This window comes from Lichtheimia ornata, assembly GCF_029851405.1.
Source record: "Lichtheimia ornata isolate CBS 291.66 chromosome Unknown scaffold00079, whole genome shotgun sequence".
NCBI lineage: Eukaryota > Fungi > Mucoromycota > Mucoromycetes > Mucorales > Lichtheimiaceae > Lichtheimia > Lichtheimia ornata.
In genome coordinates this window covers 51,173-71,841 of record NW_026695399.1, presented here as the reverse complement: position 1 = coordinate 71,841, position 20,669 = coordinate 51,173, and the positions used below count along the sequence as shown (strand labels likewise).

The 20,669-nt window shown below is 43.5% G+C and overlaps 7 protein-coding genes across 7 annotated transcripts; 3 read left to right on the top strand and 4 right to left on the bottom strand.

The window, feature by feature from the left end:
• Positions 1-249: 249 nt before the first annotated feature.
• O0I10_010946 (uncharacterized protein) lies at positions 250-2,062 on the bottom strand (the record flags this gene model as incomplete). Its single annotated transcript, XM_058490919.1, has 5 exons — positions 250-551; positions 620-667; positions 733-1,033; positions 1,093-1,226; positions 1,303-2,062. The coding sequence occupies 5 exons, from the start codon at positions 2,060-2,062 to the stop codon at positions 250-252; spliced, it is 1,545 nt and encodes a 514-aa protein (XP_058338314.1).
• Positions 2,063-2,256: 194 nt separating this feature from the next.
• On the bottom strand, positions 2,257-3,102 carry O0I10_010945 (uncharacterized protein; the record flags this gene model as incomplete). Its single annotated transcript, XM_058490918.1, has 2 exons — positions 2,257-2,786; positions 2,859-3,102. 2 exons carry the CDS (start codon positions 3,100-3,102, stop codon positions 2,257-2,259), a joined length of 774 nt encoding a protein of 257 aa, XP_058338313.1.
• Positions 3,103-3,319: 217 nt separating this feature from the next.
• Positions 3,320-5,683, top strand: O0I10_010944 (uncharacterized protein; the record flags this gene model as incomplete). Its single annotated transcript, XM_058490917.1, has 12 exons — positions 3,320-3,642; positions 3,704-3,817; positions 3,884-4,116; positions 4,181-4,302; positions 4,366-4,419; positions 4,480-4,605; positions 4,662-4,739; positions 4,802-4,867; positions 5,023-5,148; positions 5,206-5,282; positions 5,353-5,490; positions 5,557-5,683. The coding sequence occupies 12 exons, from the start codon at positions 3,320-3,322 to the stop codon at positions 5,681-5,683; spliced, it is 1,584 nt and encodes a 527-aa protein (XP_058338312.1).
• A 342-nt stretch (positions 5,684-6,025) lies between these two features.
• On the bottom strand, positions 6,026-7,483 carry O0I10_010943 (uncharacterized protein; the record flags this gene model as incomplete). Its single annotated transcript, XM_058490916.1, has 6 exons — positions 6,026-6,270; positions 6,375-6,422; positions 6,486-6,769; positions 6,863-6,968; positions 7,045-7,079; positions 7,458-7,483. 6 exons carry the CDS (start codon positions 7,481-7,483, stop codon positions 6,026-6,028), a joined length of 744 nt encoding a protein of 247 aa, XP_058338311.1.
• A 301-nt stretch (positions 7,484-7,784) lies between these two features.
• On the top strand, positions 7,785-9,576 carry O0I10_010942 (uncharacterized protein; the record flags this gene model as incomplete). Its single annotated transcript, XM_058490915.1, has 12 exons — positions 7,785-7,846; positions 7,913-8,026; positions 8,093-8,160; positions 8,287-8,298; positions 8,370-8,491; positions 8,649-8,774; positions 8,831-8,908; positions 8,974-9,039; positions 9,111-9,125; positions 9,194-9,319; positions 9,377-9,453; positions 9,516-9,576. The coding sequence occupies 12 exons, from the start codon at positions 7,785-7,787 to the stop codon at positions 9,574-9,576; spliced, it is 927 nt and encodes a 308-aa protein (XP_058338310.1).
• Positions 9,577-10,076: 500 nt separating this feature from the next.
• Positions 10,077-11,147, top strand: O0I10_010941 (uncharacterized protein; the record flags this gene model as incomplete). The annotated part of the gene is made up of 1 exon (XM_058490914.1): positions 10,077-11,147. One exon carries the CDS (start codon positions 10,077-10,079, stop codon positions 11,145-11,147), a length of 1,071 nt encoding a protein of 356 aa, XP_058338309.1.
• A 19-nt stretch (positions 11,148-11,166) lies between these two features.
• On the bottom strand, positions 11,167-16,244 carry O0I10_010940 (uncharacterized protein; the record flags this gene model as incomplete). Its single annotated transcript, XM_058490913.1, has 14 exons — positions 11,167-11,346; positions 11,412-11,635; positions 11,694-12,366; positions 12,435-12,946; positions 13,005-13,193; positions 13,255-13,477; positions 13,538-14,464; positions 14,525-14,809; positions 14,879-15,171; positions 15,232-15,333; positions 15,398-15,519; positions 15,576-15,744; positions 15,820-15,922; positions 15,984-16,244. 14 exons carry the CDS (start codon positions 16,242-16,244, stop codon positions 11,167-11,169), a joined length of 4,263 nt encoding a protein of 1,420 aa, XP_058338308.1.
• Positions 16,245-20,669: the final 4,425 nt, after the last annotated feature.

The window sequence follows — 20,669 nt, the reverse complement described above, 5'->3', positions numbered from 1 at the left end:
CAACGTTTCCATGGCACGCCATTTATGCTAAGCGACTGTATGTATTACTTGGCGCCGCGCCACTGATAGATCAAAATGGGTAAGCTCTTTCATACTTCTTTTTTCGCTCACTGCTTATACAATTCAGCTTACATATACTTGCTAAGAGACTATGATTGTTATTGAAACGTATGTGCAAAGTATTTAATGTGTGAATGTGATAATAGCAATGACAAAGGAATGTGGTGATGATGAGCGAGGAGGAATTATTTAAAAAATGCGGAAACCTTGATAGGTGACAGGGATTTCGACAGGTTCAATTCTTCTGGGGCGGAAGATATACGTAAGGTCCACGCCAACGACATCCAGATGACCAAAAAAGTCGTCCAATAATTCGGGAGGGATCATATCTTTGAGGTTGCTGGGAGGGTGGATGGTCTCCTTCTTCATTTTGCGGGTTCGTCGTGGATTGTTCTTGGGTACCATTCTGGTCTTCGATTTCAAAACCGTGACCTTTGGTCTGTGTGGGGTGTGCATTGAAGGGCATCGTTCGAAGTAACCAGCCATATAACCTAATCATCGTCACACACACACACACGTTAATGGCGTACAGAATAAATGTGTGTATATATAAACTTACCGATGAACTCGCCCAATCCAAACCTTTGATCTGGGGATACGATCATGGCTACAAAAAGAGAAAAATGATCAGCTATTTTACACGAGATGAGAATGCAAAGATGAGATACTTGCTTGTTTTTCTTTCCTCGCGACTCAAGAGCTGGTAGTCGTTGCAGATAAAGGATTCAGGTTGATGCTCAGGGGTGAGAGATCCAAGAAGATGCAATAAGCCATCTCTGACTTGATCCAACGTAACCTTTGCGTTCTTGTTGATGACCACAGATGCAATGGAAATACGCACCATATCCTCCTTCACAAGTACATCAATGACATCGCCAACGTGTTCCTTCCACTTTGCCACCTTGCTCGCCAATTGAGGGCCTGTACACAAGAGATTGACGGATCCTTGCTTTTTCCTTCCAAACGGGGTGATCTAAGATTACTCAGTGAGCCATCACTATCATCATCATCCCATCCTCATCAACCACTTACAAGAGCGCCCACGGTATCAGCAACACGATTCACTTTGATTTGGGGTCCCTTGAGCACAATCCTTGGAAACTCAACCGTAATCTCCACGCCTGTTGCTTTCTCCTTTATCAGTTGCATCAGTCGACCTTGGCTGCCTAAAAAGTGTTTTGTGTGTGTCTCATGTTAGAAAGATGTTCCTCTTCAATAATACATTACTCATTTCGAACATACCAAAGAGATCCTCGGCACAAGGGAGTACATAGGGCACTTCAATCCATTGTTGTACGATATCTCCACTCAAAGTATCCCACACGCCAGGCCTAAGCATGTCCCGAATAATATGTTTCAGCTCGGTTTCATTGGTAGAAAACGGACGTATGGAATGAAGGTCACGTTGTGGGTAAATGACAGGTTCACGAGATAGTGTTGCAGTAGAGGGTTGTTGTTGTTGTTGCGGATGAGAGGATGAAGCGATCGAAGCCGTGTTATCATCAGCTGGAAGAGAATCATCAACCAAATCAGTCGTTTCACCTTGTTGCTGTTGTGCTTCAGGTGCTGCTGATAAGGATACTGCAGAAGAAGAAGATGATGATGGTATGGCGATGATATCATTGTTGTGCTGTTGACGCTGCTTCTTTGCGCCTCTGCGTCTTTTTCGTCGTTTGGGTTCATTGTCTTCTTCTTCGTCTCGGCGTGAACGTACTCTTGGTAGCGATCTGGCAGTTGGTTGGCTATGTCGTTCGTTCAATGAATCTTCTTGGTAAATTGTTGGAAGCGTGCGAGATTGCACCACTGAAAAAGAGTGTCCTGATCCATACACAGGCGTGACATTGCGTTCTCTTTGTTCTTGAGTGGGCGATCGTAGCGTCGCATGATTCTCAGGTTTCCAGGGGAATTGCGAGAGTCGTTGAGCATCCCTTTCAATGGCTTGGCGTGTTTCTTCGATGGAGGGCTTGGTGCCCCATAGTGCCTTCCACAGATTGGACAGCATGGTTGGACGAAAAAGGAGGAGGAGGAGAAAAGGCGGGCTGCGAGAAGAACGAACTTACAAGGACATACAACTGTTATGCAAATCAACACCCGCCGCCGCAGCAGCAGCAGAGTCACATTAGATGCCATGCTGTATCACCACCCACCCTTTATCAATTTATTATCTTACAACGACGTCTCAATACATACGTCTACTCAAATAGATGATCTTGAAGATGTTCTTGTTGTGGGTGTACTGCTGCTACAATAAGAGGGCGGTGGACGTGTTAACACTACTGAAGAGTATTTGGGTGGTGGCGTTGCCGTGATGGATGAAGCGGATGATGTAGCAGTAGTAGATGATTGAGTATAGAGTGGTTGTTGTGGTGGTGATATATAATGTCGACCCATATGGGCCATGAGCATGGCTTGAGAGAGTCGCGCAACAGCGTGTTCAGGAAGACGCAAGGTGGAATCAGGTGGAAAGTAAGGTGGTAGTTGTAGCATGGATGATGCAGCGGATGAATCATTGGTGTATAAGCGTATCGTCGGTGGTAATTGTTCATGTCGATTATAGGCACGTTCTATCATAGATTCACTACAAGCTTGTTGTGCTGCTGCGTATTGTTGGTCATATTCCCGTTGAAGCTGTCGTTGACGCCTTCGTCGTCTCATTCCAAAAATGTAGCATCCCGCTACTACGCCAAAAACAAAAACTGAAAAAACCACTTCAAAGGCAACGATCCCTATTGGACAATCGAATCAATTGTTTATAACAGTTGCTCTAGCCCATGAAGCTTTCAATATGATTTACCTACAAGCTGTGGACCTATTATCATTCGTTGTAGTACTGCCACCATCATCTTGCGATACAGGAGAAGGATACGGTTGAAACGAGGATGATGATGGGCTAGGCATAGAGGTGGTTGTAGTAGTAGTATCTTCAAAACTGCCGCTGTCGCTGATGTGGGTTGTTTTGGAGAAAGGGGGAGTGCCATCCATCATAATGATTTGCTGTTGCTTCTGTTTGAATTGCTCGTCATGATCGACCCCACTATCCATTAGCAAACGTTGACTATGTAACACGCGATGAAGAAAAATAAAAAAGAGGAAAAAAAAGAGAAGATGACTTTTTGTGTGTGTGTGGTGGGAAGTGAAAAGCTGATACAAACAAAATACATGCTGCTGCTGCATGCATGCATCATCTTCCACTAACCTACTCCGATAATAAAACGTGACCTTAGAATGTTGTCATTGTTGATCCTTGTTTTTCTTTCCCATGGACGATTATTTAGATGATCTGTGCACTTCCTCTTATCTCGATGACTACGATGACTTGTTTAGCCAACAGGACCAAACACAACGTCAATCCACCACCTCTGCACTGCTAAATCATCATGTCGATTCACAACAAGTGATCGTGGATGACTCCTTTTTCGACATGTTCTCCTCGTCACAGCTACCTGCTCCCTCAATGTCAAGTAATAATGATGATACTACTACCACCACCACTGCTATGATCGCTACAAAACGACCTGCCATCATGGATGATCCTCCTCACCAAAGTTCAAGCACCAACACGGGAACTCAACCAAAACCACGGTATGTACATAAAACGATCGCTTCGAATGGCCATTGTTATTGATCACATGCCTTGCTATAGGGAGTCCGTTATTGCATCCATTGAGGAAACCATCTTGTCAGTGGTTCAACGTATGGCACTTGGCAAGTCTTTGGAACTTCCAGGCTTTGGTCGACCCCAACCCAATCGCACAAAGTGAGTAGAATTCGCCCTTAAAGATATTAAAGCAACTCACCACCATCATGATTCTCCTGATTGTAGCAAGAAACAGAAAAAGACACGCGATCATGCAGCCCTGCAGCAGCAGCAACGGACCACCAGCTTGGATCTTGATACCAATTCTTTGGAAGAAATGCGATCGACACAGCCAAGCTCATCATCGTCAAATACTACTTCCTCCTCTTCAAATGCATCATCATCCACAGCAGCAACATCATCATCATCAACGACAAGAGCATTGACGCTTAACAGTGCAGCATCAGCAAAAACGTTTGGTACGTATGTGGAGTCCCCTTTGTATTATAAAGACGACAGCAGCTAATCTTGCTTTCCTTTTAGCACGCTATCTAAGGGTCTTGGAGATCATCCATGAAGCACTCGTAACAAGCGTGGTGGTATCAAAACGTGACATCTATTACAGAGACATTGCATTGTTTGGAACACAAAGCGTGGTGGATAAGGTTTGTATATAGTATTATTTCATCATCATCTTCATGGATCACGTATGCTAACTTTTTTTAAAGATCGTAGATGATCTTTCATGCTTCTACAATGTTCCTCGATCCAATCTCAACGTGGCAAGTTTTAAACTTTGTTTGGGAATCATGCATCTACTAACGTTTAGTACTTTACTTTAGACAGCAGCATCCAAAGGTCTTGTATTTGGCCCGGCAAAAATCACGCTCAAGAATGGCAAAGTCATCGATTGCTCTACACGTGGTGGTGATGGTGAAATGAATCAGGACTTGGACACGGATGATCAGGTACATGTATATACAATGCCACATGGGGTCAAATTCTTACCTTTTTTATATACCAGGGAGTCTTGATCCCACCCGCGAATCACGTGGCACATATGGAATGGGAAGCTGATTTCTTATTGATCATTGAAAAAGAGGTATGTATGTGGCCATCCCCGCAATACAGCACGTTATTGATTCTATGTATGTGGTCATGCAGGCAAGCTTTCGACATTTGGTGGCATCTGGTTTCAGCACCATGTTCCCCACAGCGATGCTTATCACGGTTGGTATCCCACAACACTACCCCCTGGTGTATGTACATCATGCTCAACATGGGTTTGCTATTACATAATAGGGAAGAGGTTATCCGGTAACGTATACGCACATGTGGATTACTATGTCCTTGTTTTGGCTCATGCTTTATTGGTGACAATAAAGGACCTTGCTACTCGTCATATGGTCAAATACATGTCAGCCCAAGATCGAACGCTTCCAATTATTGCACTTGTGGATTGTGATCCCTATGGTTTGGATATTTACAGCGTGTACAAATGGGGAAGTCAAGTAAGTGATATACAACCTTGATGGATGGTATTTTGTTTTGCTCATTGTATTGCCAAGGCGCAAGCTTTTGATTCACCCAACTTGGCTGTTCCAAGCATCCAATTTCTTGGCTTGAGCATGCAAGATCGATCGAGGTATGTATTGTGTGGTGTTTGTTTATGCATACCCGCTGGCTAATGATGATGATGATGATGATGACCCTAGATTTGGTATTCCTCATTCAGCCTATGCCCCGCTGACTGTACGTGATCGTCGCAAGGCCATGTTGCTACTCCAGAATTCAACCAACCATGCTTCATCATCATCAACAGAGGGTTCTTCACAAGATCATCAACAATTTGTGTATGCATCTACCACCGCCCATTCATAGTGACACATGTATTCTAAGGCACATCACCGTATTCATAGGAACCTGCTATCCTCCATGGTGCACATGGACAAGAAGTGCGAGTTGCAAGGCCTTTGCGCCAACCATGAATTTGGCATGTTGAAGCTGTTGCAAGCTAAGCTTGTCCATTTTATACTTGAAGCATGATTTTATGAATTAGCTACCCCATGTGGGCTATTAAAATTGTGACATGAAAAGTGTTGGGCTATCCATCTTTTAATAATACATCGACAAGCGACACATCATGTGGAGGTTTAAGCATTGACAAGAAGAGCATGGTTGCATTGTTTACATAAGAAGATGTTTTCATTGTTGATAATGATTGTAAAAGGCAAAACAGTGTTTTGGATACTAAACTACTAGGGGGATGTCGCGCACCTAGTAACTCTCTACATATGTACAAATGTGTATTTATATGAGCAAGCTATTGATGCCAATTTGATAAGGGAAATGAAAAAAGGAATGTGATGATGGGAGAGGAGGAATTATTTAAAAAATGCGGAAACCTTGATAGGTGACAGGGATTTCGACAGGGGCAATTCCTTTGGGGCAGAAGACATACGTGAGGTCCACGCCAACGACATCCAGATGACCAAAAAAGTCTGACAACAACTCTTGAGGGATCATGTCTTTGTTGGGGGGATGGATCGTCGTCTTCGACTTGAAGACTGTGATCGTAGGTCGCTGAGGTGTGTGCATTGAAGGGCATCGCTCAAAGTATCCAGCCACAAAGTCTAATCATCGTCACACACACACGTTAATGGCGTATAGAATAAATGTGTGTATATAAATGTGTGTATATAAATGTGTGTATATAAATGTGTGTATATAAACTTACCGATGTATTCGCCAAGGTCGAATTTTTGATCTGGCGATACGATCATGGCTACAAAAGAGAAAAATGGTCAGCTATTGTACACGCGATGAGAATCAAACATGAGATGCTTGCTTGTTTTTCTTTCGAGGCCATTCAAGAGCTGATACTCATTGCAGATGAAAGATTCAGGTTGATGCTCCCTGGTAAGAGGTCCAAGAAGATGCAATAAGGCATCCCTGACTTGATCTAACGTACCCTTTGCATTCTTGTTGTCCTCCACAGACGCAATAGGAATACGCACCATGTTCTCCTTCACTAGCACCTCAATGTCATCGCCAACATGTCCCTTCCACTTTGCCACCTTGTTCGCCAATGGAGGGCCGGTACACAAGAGATCGATGGATCCTTGCTTTTTCCTTCCAAACGGGATGATCAAATATAATACTCAGTGAGCAACCATCATCATCATCATCATCATCCCATCCTTAACCACTTACAAGGGTGTTCACAGTATCAGCAACACGAATCCTTTGAGTACTATCCTTGGAAATTCAACCGTGATCTCCACGCCCGTTGCTTTTTCCTGTATCAATCGGATCAAGCGACGTTGTCCGCCTATAAAGTGTTTCGTGTGTATCTCATATTAGCAAGATTTTCCTCCTCGAGAATACATTGCCCATCGTTGACATACCAAAGAGATCTTCGACACCAGGATTACATAGGGCACTTCAATCCTTTGCTCTACGACATCTCCATTCAAAGTACTCCACACGTCAGGCACAAGCATGTCTCGTATAGTAATGCGTTTCAGCTCGGATCATTGATAGAAAAATCACGCCGCGAATGAAGGTCGAGCATTCACGTTGAGGGTAAAATACAAGTGCACGAGATATTGTTGTAGTAGAGGGTTGCTGCGGATAAGAGGATGATGAAGAAGAAGCCGTGTTATCATCAATCGAATTTGTCGTTTCAGGTTGTTGTTGTTATGGCTTCAGGTACTGATAAGGATGATGCTGCAGAAGAAGAAGATGGTATGGAGATTGTGCTGTTGACGCTGTTTCATAGCAGCTCTGCTTCGTCTTCTTCGTCTAGACGTGGACGTACTCTTGGTAGCGATCGGATAGTTGCATCGTCGTAGGAAGAGCACGGGATTGCACGTCATCAGAGGCTATTGATCAATACACGGGTGTGACATTAAGTTCTTCTTTGTTCTTGCTTGTGAGGTGGTGGCGTCGTGTGATTCTCGGGAATGCAGGTGAATTGCGATAGTGTCTTCCAAAGGTTGGACAGCATTGTTGGGAGGAGAAGAAAAGGGGGCTGAGAGATAAACGAGACAACAGGGACCACTATTATGCAAATCAACATCCGTCCACCGTTGCCATGCTGTATCACCTACTTTTATTGTCAGGGAACAAACCACCTGCCATCATCATGAATGATCCTCCTCAAATTACAAGCAATGGCACCAACACTGGCAATCAACCACAACCACGGCAAGTAAAACGTGCACCATCACTACCCTGAGTGATCATTGTTATTGAGCATGCACCTGTATGTAGGGAATCGGTTATTGCATCCATTGAGAGAACCATCTTGTCAGTGGTTCAACGTATGGCTCTTGGCAAGTCTTTGGAACTTCCTTCATTTGGTCGACCCCAATACAATCGCACAAAGTGAGTAGAATTCACCTTTAAACAAGTACAAAAACCTCACCACCATCATGTTTATTCTGATTGTAGCAAGAAACAGAAAAAGACACGCGTTCATGCAGCCCTGCAGCAGCAGCGAACCGCCAGCTTGGATATTGGTACCAACTCTTTGGAAGAAATGGGATCGACATAGCCAAGCTCATCATCGTCAAATACTACTTCCTCCTCTTCAAATGCATCGTCATCCACAACAAGAGCGTTGACGCTTAACAGTGCAGCACCAGCAAAGACGTTTGGTACGTATGTATGTGGAGTCCCCTTTGTATTATCAAAACGACAGCAGCTAATTTTGTTGCTTTCCTTTTAGCATGCTATTTAAGGGTCTTGGAGATCATCCATGAAGCACTTGTAACAAGCGAGGTGATATCAAAACGCGACATCTATTACAGAGATATTGCATTGTTTGGAACACAAAGCGTGGTGGATAAGGTTCGTTGGTATTTCATCATCATCATGGATCACGTAACGTATGCTAACTTTTTTTTTCAAGATCGTAGATGATCTTTCATGCTTCTACAATGTTCCTCGATCCAATCTCAACGTGTGGGAATTCATGCATCATCTAACGTTTAGTGCTTTACTTTAGACAGCAGCATCCAAAGGTCTTGTATTTGGTCCAGCAAAAATCACGCTCAAGAATGGCAAAGTCATCGATTGCTCCACACGTGGTGGTGATGGTGAAATGAATCAGGACTTGGACACGGATGATCAGGTACATGTATATACAATACCACATGGGGTCAAATTCTTACTTTTTTTATATACCAGGGAGTCTTGATCCCACCCGCGAATCAAGTTGCACATATGGAATGGGACGCTGATTTCTTATTGATCATTGAAAAAGAGGTATGTATGTGGCCATCCCCGCAATCCAGCACGTTATTGATTCTATCCATGTGGTCGTGCACTAGGCAAGCTTTCGACATTTGGTGGCATCGGGTTTCAGTACCATGTTCCCCACAGGGATGCTTATCACAGTTGGTATCCCACAACACTGCCACTTGGTGTATGTACATCATGCTCAACATGGTTTGCTATTACATAATAGGGAAGAGGCTATCCGGTAACGTATACGCACATGTGGATTACTATGCCCTTGTTTTGCCTCATGCTTTATTGGTGACAATACAGGACCTTGCCACTCGTCATATGGTCAAATACATGTCAGCCCAAGATCGAACGCTTCCAATTATTGCACTTGTGGATTGTGATCCCTATGGTTTGGATATTTACAGCGTGTACAAATGGGGAAGTCAAGTAAGTGATATACAACCTTGATGGATGGTATTTTGTTTTGCTCATTGTATTGCCAAGGCGCAAGCTTTTGATTCACCCAACTTGGCTGTTCCAAGCATCCAATTCCTTGGCTTGAGTATGCAAGACCGATCAAGGTATACGTTGTGTGGCATTTTGTTTATGCATACCTGCCGGCTAATGATGATGACGACCCTAGATTTGGTATCCCTCATTCAGCCTATGCCCCATTGACCGTGCGTGATCGTCCAAGGCCATGATGACGCTTTTGCAAGCTAAGCTCTTGCACTTTGTACTTGAAGCATAGTTTTATGTATGATGATCTTTATGTAATTGGCTACATACCCCATGTGGGCTATATAAAAATTGACATGAATGGTGTTGGGTTATCCATCTTTTAATAATGCATCGACGACAAGCGACACATCATGTGGAGGTTCAAGCATTGACAAGGAGAGCATTGTTTACATAAAAAGATGTTTCATTGTTGATAACGATTGTAAAAGGCAAAATAGTATGCAGTGTCACTAATGGGGTAGTGATAACCATCGCTTATCTGAGCTAATCTTGAGACATGGATGGTGGTGGTGGTGATGAGCTGGGGATGATTTTTGGGTCGTCTCTTTGTTTTCCATAGATAGCCAAGGTAAAATACGTTGTGCCTGACCGGTTTAAAACAATCTCGGCTTGACTAATCGATCCCTTTTCACATTGGCCTCTGTCATGGACATTAGCTCCTTGCAACACTCACCACCATATTATGCCTCGACCGCAAAGTGATACTTGGCGCTATTTCACCATCATTGAAGGCCCTGACGGCAAAGGTCGTAAAGCAAGCTGCTCCTACTGTGGCCATCAGCAAGCATGTGGTGTGACCCGACTCCATCAACACCTCTTGAAAAAGTGTCCCAACATTCCACCTTCCTTGCGTGCAGAACTACGACAACGAGAAGAATCCAGAGCTCGATCGTCTCCTCCACAGCAGCAGCAACAAAACCACCGTAACGATAGCAACGATATGGACATCGACCGTGCATTATCAACATTAGCAGCACATGGGATATCTACTTCTGCACGTCAACAGCAACAACAGCAACAGGAGACATCAACAACACAGCCTGTGGACAATTATAGTAGTACGTCTTCGTCGTCAGGAACGACGTCTTCTTTGATGGCAAGTGGTCAGCAACAACAGCAGCAGGAACAAGCGATGCTCGATTGGCTTCTTGCACGTGCTTTGTTTTCAGCCAACATACCCTTCAGCGCCGTTGAAGATCAACATATGATTAGCTTTCTCAAACGCATGCGTCCTGGCTATGTTATTCCAAAAGCATATAAACTCCAGCAGCATTTACTCAAAGAACAGCATTGGGATTTGATTGAGTGCGATAAGAGTGATCCTGCTACCATTCGACCCTGTTCTCCTACTCGAAATACAACACCAGCACTTTCTACCACCACGAGTAATTCCACCACCCATTCATCTAATAATACAACGACGACAACAACTGGATCTTCAACATCCGTTACGACACCTTCCTCCACATCCTCTTCCACATTTTCAACACCCGGTAGCAATACTAATAATGCCTCAACCGCTTCTTCTATTTCATCCATTGGTCGTCTCATGAACAAATCCACCACCATCCCACCTTCTCGTCGCCACCATCATCATCATCCATACGACACATCCTCCTCCTCAACCTCAGCCTCATCCGTATCCACTTCCACTTCAAGAATCCATCATGGAGATAATACTAACAGTAATAACCCATCCGATCGTTCCTTATTAGCATCCTTACGAACTCCCAATATGGATGGAAGTTTATAATTCAATAAAACGAAGCTCTCTATTCTTGTTCATCCATGGCCTCATCCTGATCCTCCTCTTCAAGAGCGCCTTCTTGTTCCGCTTGCTTGGCAGCAATCTCTTCTTGTAGGGCATTCAATTGCTCTTGACTTAGTTTGTACACCAACTTGCCCAATTCTTCCACATCGTCCATCGTCTCAGCTTCCGAATAATCATCCACCTAAAAGGGACCGTGTTTTAGTATCCTTGCTTTTTGTCCAAAAGTAAATTTGTCTTTTTACTTACACTACGTGTCGTTTGCATGTATGTTTCATTGGGTCGTAAGCTGAGTGCTGTGGGTCGTTGTAACAATTTGGAAAAGACAGGTTGTAATTCGTAGCAGTTGGCAAACAAATCCTTGCGACCGAAAATATAGAGACCGAGCTTTGCACGTGACATGGCAACAATGAGGCGTCGAACATCACGAAGATGGCCCACTGTCTTTGTTCGTACCAGTGAGAGTAGGATATCTAGTAGTAGATTATGTGTGTGAGCGAATCATCTTTTTAAAAGATCTCCTTTACTTACAATCATTTTGTTGGCCCTGGTATTGATCGACGGTGGTGACAATGGCAGGTTTTCCAAAGTAAGGATTCCAGGAGCATCGTCGCTCAAGCACATCTTGAATCAAAGCCTTTTGTCCATTGTAGGTGGTGAGGATGGAGATTTTCTCTGGTGGATAACCAACGAGACGCATGTACTGGAACATGGCAACCACGTATTCAGCCTCGCCAAGATTTTGATAAAAGAAGGGTACTGGCTCAGCTTCGCCCTTGCCTTGGTAGTTGCCCACATCAATCAACTGATAATCATACGTGATACCGGCATTAGCATGTTGGAATGCAGGGCTGGTTTGGACCTCGGGTAAATCTTCCAGACCGCCATAGCGCCAGCTGTATAATTCCGCAATCGAAGTCCGTGCACGTCCCTGTGCATTCAATTGAAGCGTGGGTACACCCAAGCGAACAAAACGTGTAAACATGCTCTGCTCCATATTGCCATATTGCTGGAATGCCATGTTTTTGACAACAGGAGGAAGTTGATGATGATCACCAATAAGAATGACACGCTTGAGACGGCTCTCACCCTCATCAGATCGTTGCAATAACATGGGAATAAAGGTCTCCACTTCCAAGATTTGAGCTGCTTCCTCCATCACAATGTTATCATACTTGAAGTTGAGTTCCAAAAGTTCTGATCGCTACATATACATATATACCCCATGAGTCACATGATGAATACAACAACCAAATCCCCCCAATCACATACCTTGAGAGCAGCGTGTGTGCATGTCATAGCAATAATCTTGGCTTCCTTGGTGACGAGATAATTGGCACGATCATAGCCGGTGCGTAAGAGTTCAAAGGCTCGAATTTCTTCAAGCTCTTCAAACATCCTTTCCAAGTGACGGAAACATCCCTGTGCAGCATCCAAAGCCTCTTCTCGATCCATGTCACCATTGAATACGGGATGGGGTGCGTTTGAGAAAAAGTAGGCAAAGGGGAAATAGCTGCGGATCTCATCGGCGGTAGCTGTATGAGATTGAATATAGCGTTCCCAATGCGTCTGAACGTGATAACGGTAAAAGTAACTTGCAGTCTCACACGTGGCACCATGATCACCAGGAATACCCAAGGATTGAGCAAGTCGATTCACCTCTTGCAATAATTCAAGTCGACGTTCCAAGAAACTTGATACACGGCCATACTTGCTAAAGCTCATTTCGGTATTCAATTCTTCCTCGCCATGACCAAGACGAACCAAATGCCGGCTGTCAATGTCTATGAAATACACACACTCAGTATAAATGATGATAGTGATCATGATCAAAATGCTTACCAAGCTTGGTCAACTTTTCAAAGATTTGATTCAGAGCTTGATTGCTGTGCGTAACAATAAGGGTGTGTTGTGTGGGATTGTTGTGATAAAGATTGGTGATCGTTTGTACGGCGACATCGGTTTTACCAGTGCCAGGAGGACCCACCACCATTGTGAGACCATGATTCATGCCAGAGTGAATCGATTCAACTACCAAAAAAACACTTAGCAACGCTATGATATGACAATAACCTCATGTAAATAGATTTACCTTGAATGGGAGTAAATCGAATGGCGTTCTTTTTGGGAACATCTTGAGGATAAGGACCCATATTAGGAACCTTGTATGTTGAAGCTGTGATGATCTCTTGTCCTTCAGCTTGTGCTGCATTCCTTGACTTCTTTTTTGGCTTTTGTTCCACTTGCTTTGTATCAAAGTGAAGCTTGTAAGGTGGCTGAATAGGTGCACTTGAGCCTTGGGCTGGTTCTACTTGCTTTGGTGGTGATTAATAAATCATACAACATCGCATTGGGCATGGAAAAATGGGACTTACTTTTTGTGGGAAGCTCTCCTTGACATGATCCCAATCCAAGAACGTATCTCTAAAGTTCATGTCGCGGATACGATCGGGTAAAGCAGTATAGTGGGCACTGGAAGGATCGCCATAACCCAAAAACACCTTTTGAAGCCAATCGGGTACAGCCAAATCGCCTTGCATCAGATCACGGATGGTTTCCAGCACCGATTTAAAGTTGTTTTCTTGGGGTCGTCGTCGTACCAAAATGTTGAATGTCTCATGAATGTCTTCAGATTGATGACGATGGACACGATCCATATCCGCCTTGTATTGATTAGGATCCAATTCCACACGTAAAGTACGCTTTGTGCCATCCCATCGTGTTGTGCGATCCTCATTCAAAGTAGGTTTGCGTGCTTCATCAATCGGTCGACCATCACTGCCAAGCACATCCACAATCTCACATCCACGCACATGTTTGATGCCATAGTGTGCCTTGAAATCCTTATCCTCCGTATATCGGTTCACCGTATCATCGTTGGCTTGAATGGTCAACAAAAAGAGCACATCATGGCGGCGCAAATTGTCCCATTCACGTCGAATCGTATCCGTGTAGCGACCCACATTAAAGGTGATATCGGCCTTGACATGAGCAGGTCGATCTTGACCCAACTTGGGAGGTGCTACATCCACCACACTCACAGCTTCAACAGGAATAGCCATTCTTGCCCAACCGGCAAACTCGGTCTTACGATCGGGATACTCAAGGCGTGGTGCAAGACGCTTGACAACATCTTCAATGTCTTGTCTAATCTCATACGAACTTTCCAGGCGGAAGAGCGTAAAGTTGCGTAAAAGATAATCGTGAATCGTCAAGAACTGCAAGTTGAGCTTGGGAAGCGCCAAAGGTCGATCGCCTGTGTAGAATTGATTTTGGATCAAAGTATCACTGAACAATGTCTCCTATTATTCCTCTATAAGTTTTCTTTCCCTTTCTCTTTTGGTTATCATTGTTCTACTTGCCTCATTTGGATATAAAGGTGTTTCATTGATCTTATCAATCTGGCTTTGACGCTTTTCATATTTGGCAACCAGGCTTTCAAGGAGGAAATCTTTGTGATCCAATTGTTCTGCAGCTGCTTTGGCAATAGGTGTGGAACGAAGATGAACAGCATCACATAGTTGGCTCAATGGTTCAACGTCTGCAGGTTCAAGATGCCACAACAAGTCTTGTCGTTGTTCAAGAGATCCATAATTGGCCAAAGGTAACTCGGGGAAAACCTCCTTAAGGCGACGAAATACAATGTGCTATAGGACACAAAACAATGATGAGTCCCATGGACTTGAGGTTCTTTGTACCCCTCCCTCCCACAATACCTGAAGCTGCGTCAATTGTGAGCCTCGCATTTCGGTCATATCAAGATCGGTCAGTGCCAAGCCGGTCAAATCATTGATCTCGAATTTGGAATAAAAATCAAGGTTGGCGAATAGCTCTTTCAATAATGCAACATCCTTGTTCTCGCGTTTCATGAATGGTGCAAGGCGACATGTGACAATAATGGCATGATCATCCAAAAGAGTGTTGAAGAATCGACGTGTGGGCAATTGTGCTTCAAGATCAATCAATAATTCCATGAATCGCTCGCAGTATCGTATCACATCCTCATCCACTAGGTATGTACATTGTCAGCGTACAAGCTTGGTGTATATAGCTCCCTTAATGCCTTTACCTTCTCCTTCAGCTGGGATCATATAAATCGTTTCAATAAATGACTGTAACAAGTTGCTCATCCACTGCTGCTCGAATGTCAATTTCTCTTTGGTGCTCTCATCTAGAATCCATTTCGATGGTTAGTTGTCACGTATAACGCATGGGGGTTGTCGTTTTTGCTTTACCGGCTGCATCGAATTTCTTTTTTGCTGACTTCCACAGTTTGCGCAATTGGATAAACTCGCCAAAGATCACATCACGTCGTTGAGCATGTGCAAAGTTTGACCAAATGGTGATAGGAAGTAGCCTATAAAAAGATGTGAGCTTTGTGATTCCCTATGGATACCCAATCGATGAACTTACTTTAAGCATTCCTTCCGTACCATGGCATTTTCCAGACTTTGGAAACAATAAATCAAAAAGACGAGAATGATACGCTGTACACGGAGGGAAAGATCTTGAGCTGGCACCAGTAAACGAATGACACGATCAAAGAAGGCAGTGAATTTGGCGGGATCGGATGCAAATGTATCTAGAAATTGACGTTAGCCGAGTCTGGTGATACGCACACACACACGCACACACATGGATGGCTACTGCCACTTACCCCAAGGTGCAACACGTTGTCGAAACTTTTCATTGACCATAAGACAAATTGAAATCACATGGTTGGTGGATGCCTTGTTCTCATCAAAGTAGGGCCAAAGATACTACAACAAGACTAGTGTTGGTATAGTTTTCATTCAAGACGCGCGTTTCTAATATCCGAACCTTCTCGAGGTACTGTGTGAATTCCAAGAGCATGATCTTTTGCGCGTCATAGTTGGATGGCTTGAGCTCTTTGTCCATAATCGTCTCGACGATGCTGGCATTCCACTTTGGTTTGCTGGCATTGTACGACTTTTTGGCGATCTCAGAGATGGAATCCGATTCGATATCTTTGAGCGTCAATGGGCGTTGGCGTTGACCTTGTGAAGCGATCTCTACTTCGCCTGTGGGTGCGTGTAATGGGAATGTCGTCTTTCGATACATGGCCAAGCCAAAGAGGAAAAAGAAAAATAAGCAGCAGCAGCAGCAGAAAGAGAGAAAGCACAATTGAGTTCCGTTCCTCTTAAACTTGGTACACACTTTAGTCCCGGCTGCCAATCAAATGTTTTGCTTCGACGTTCAAATAAGCTGTCAACTTGTCACAATGAAGAGATCGAATCCTAGAATACTGCCACCTGCTTCTTGAATACCCCTCCACCATAGGCCTCTCTTGTTGCTGCTAATCGACCGTCATTTGCTCCCCTCTGTTTGTATTAAACACATGATAAATAACAGCCAAATACTCTCTTGTTGCCATAGCACTTGTTGTCAAGGTGACCATGGCTGCTCGATTCCCATCATCCTAAATCATTTATGCACGTCGTATACCACCTTCAATGGCAACAATGATTTGATATTACCATTGCCTGGACCCCACTCGCCCCATCATTAATGGGTCTCTCAATTTTGTGCCCATCAACGCAAAAGATGTACAACGTGTTGTACATCAAAAAAGAAGATCTATCATCAACATCCTTTGCGCATTACATTGTGTCACTATGTCTGTGAGCCATTTCAATCCACCAATTGCCATCTTACCATATTCAATATGCACAGCAGAGCTTTAGCTCTTTCATCTTAATACCATACATCACTTTCGGTAAGGCGAAATCTTCCACTTTTGCAGCACACATCACTCAGCTTTTGATTTCCATTCTTTGCTCAGGTATTTGGTATAGCTTATCATACCACCTATGAAACGTCCTCCATAACTGGGCCTTTTGTTATCATCAGCAGTCGCCTCATGGTCTATGATGGATGGCGGTTCTACTAGCGAAGATAAAGTACGTCTTCTCATCTGCTTATCTAAATTGAAGGTGGCCGTTCCTTGTTTCCACATATTTATTGGCCCACATCACATGTTCATATATATCCAAAATCTCACCAGCACATATATTCAAGATTCAATCGCTGTAGTATATGAGAGTTTTAATGGAATAACAGATGTGGTTCCTGTTTTACATACTAGACGGCGTGACACTTCCATAGAACTAAATAACAAAGATCAGAGACCGTAACAACGAAAACAACTGGATAACAATATAACTTACGGGGATTAAAGACACACTCTTCATATGCATTGCATTCAAAAATTTCGTTGATACTGTCGCAGGTTTGTCCTGGGGCAAGGTGCTTTGGGGCTGGAAGAAGGTCAACAGGATTGGCTGTTGCAAGAATGGCGACCGTGGCAAGGGATACGATAGCAAACTTCATTGCGATTGTAATAGTAGTGGAGTGGTATCTCTTTGTCTGGATGAAAGTCAACGGGGGCTATTTATATGCTTCCGCTAACTTTATCTTTTTGAATACATAGGAGGTGCTCTATCATAGCAGAACTTAAAGTTCAATACCAGATACATTTACAAACCCGTTACATACCACTACGACGACGATATGCAGGAACAAGCACCCCCTTAACGATCATGTACATATGCACAACATCTTCTGCGTGTGAGGAAAAAAAGTGTTGAGCGTCGTTACTTTTCCTCCTTGAACTAACGTATTTGCTGCATCGTGAATAAAACCATCTAAAAGAAATGAGTACTAACGTAACTTGATCCCGCCATACAAGAAGCAATCAACGATACAAGTGGGAACAGCATGTTGCCATAAGGATAAAAGTACTTTTTATTGCTCCACGTCCGCCACAGATGTAAGAAGGATTGGAAGATACGTCTCTTCGTTTAAAGCTGCAACTTTTCACAATGACGATATCCAATCCTAGGGTGCTGCTGCTATTCATCACTTGCTTGAATATCCCTTTATGCATTGTTTTCTTGCTGCTGGTACTAAGCGACCATCCCTATTTTGTAGATTGAAGCACACGAATAATAACACTACAAAGACTCTCTTGTTGCCATGGCAATGGTTGTCAAGGTGGCCATGGCTACTCGATTCCCATCCATCGTAGATCATTCATGCACGTCGTAGCTTACCTTCAATGGCAACAATAGTGTGTGCATCCTGCCACCTTGAACAATCATTATCATCTTCCAACTTGATATTACCATTGATTGAACACCACTCACGCCATCATTCGACCGGTCTCTCAATTTTGTACCCATCAACGCAAAAGATTTAAAAGGTGCTGTATACCAAAGAGGATCCGTCATCATCATCCTTTATGCACTTCATTGTGCCGTGGTACCACGTTCGTGCGCCACTTCAATCCAGCAACTACATACCAACTTACATACTCTATATTCACATCACAGCTTTAGCTCTTTCACCTTTATAGCATACATCACTTTTTTCGGCAAGGTCTCATCTTCCACGCTTACGCGCATTACTCAGCTTTTGATTCCAATTCTTCGCTCTGATACTTGGTATAGCTTATCACCCCATATGGGACATCCATCATTAACTGAGCCCTCTTTTTCCTTATCATCTGCAATCCTTTGATGATAGCAGTTCTACCAGCGAAGATGAAGTAGGTCTTTTCATGCGCTTCCCTGAATGGAAGAGGGTCGTTTCTTATATCCACACATTTGACAAGCGTTCAAATCACATGCTTTTCTATCTTTTTTATCCAAAGTCTCACAAGAGCATAATTCAACCATTGCATAAGATGACTTTTGATGGAATGATATATCCAATTCATGCTTTTTTGGGCTATTAGTTCTTTGGCATACATCGAAATTCAGCTAAAAGATATGGTTAAATACCGTGACAACGAAAAGAAATGAATAATAATGTAACTTACCGCGGGTCATAATTACACTCTTCATACCAATCGCAGTCTTCAGGTAGCTTGATACTGTCGCAGGTTTGTCCCGGGGCAAGGTGATCCAATGAATATCTGGGAACAAAGGCGTTGGCTGTTGCAAGAATGGCGGCAGTGGCAAGTGCTAGCACAGTGAACTTCATTGAGATTGTAATATTAGTGGAACGGTACTGTTGTGCCTTGACGAAGGATATCAAACATGGCTATATATACACTTTTTACTCCATCCGCCAACTTTAACTTTTTACTATAGAGGTGCTCTGTCACGCATAGCAAAACGCAATATTACAAACGCTGCGACAACTACTACATACCACTACGGCGATATGCAGGAACAAGCACCTCCTCAAGAAGCATGTACATACATGTGTACAAACATCTTTTGCGTGTGAGGGAAAAAAGTGGCGCGCATCATTACGTTTCCTCCGTGAATTAGTGTACTTGTTGCATCGTGAATAAAACCATCCAAATGAAATGAGTAGTAATGTAACTTGACCTCATCCAAGTAATCAACGATAGAAATTGGACCAGCATATCGTAAAGGTAAAGGTACCTTCATTGGTGCGTGTCCGCCACAACTACATAATGTAAGGGGTTTGTGTGGAAGGATGGGAAGATGCGTCTCATACATTTGTAGTTCTTTATAATAACAAGCCATGCCTACATGGTGTAGACGTCATGCAAACATTACGCCATTGGAGAAATGAGGAGCCACAATACTTGTTGAGTGGTAAATGTACAAGTGAAAAGATGATCATGAAGAAAAAGGTAAAATGCTGCTTTAGCTGACAGCTAGGACGTTTTAGAAGAGGTCCTTTTTTTGTACATACGATGGCAGCTGTATCGACGCTGCAACAATTTAAGCCGACACTACAGAATTGCCACCGCCACGTTCAACGTGCATCATTGCTATCTCTCGCATTTTGGTCCCTTCGATGTTTAAAGCTGCAACTTTTCACAATGACGATATCCAATCCTAGGGTGCTGGTGCTATTCATCACTTGCTTGAATATCCCTTCATGCATTGTTTTCTTGCTGCTGGTAAGCGACCATCACTTGCTCCCTATTTGTAGATTATAGAACATGAATAATAACACTACCAAGACCTTCTTGTTGCCATGGCAACGATTGTCAACGTGACCAATGGGTACTTAATCCCCATCATCCTAAATCACTCATGCATGTCGTATGATGCCTTTAATGGCAGCAACAATTTATGCACCCTGCCACCATGAACAATCATAACCGCTGCCGCTCCTCGCGCCATAATTTGGCAGGTCTCTCGGTCTTGTACCCATCAACGCAAAAGGGTACAACGTGGCATAAGCCAAAGAGGGTCATCCTTTATGCATTACATTGTGCCACTATGTTCATGAGTCACTTCACCAATTGCCAGCTTACCCTACTCCATACGCACAGCACAGCTTTAAGGTCTTTCATCTTTACATCACACATTCACTTGCAGTAAGGCGTCATCTTCCGACGCTTGCACGCATCTGTCACCCAGCCTTTGATTCTAATTCTTTGCTCTGATACTTGGTATAGCGTATTACCTCACATACGGAATAACCATAATTAACTGGGCCTTATTTTTCTTACATATCATCTGCAGTCGCCATGGCATACGACGATGGCAGTCCTACCCG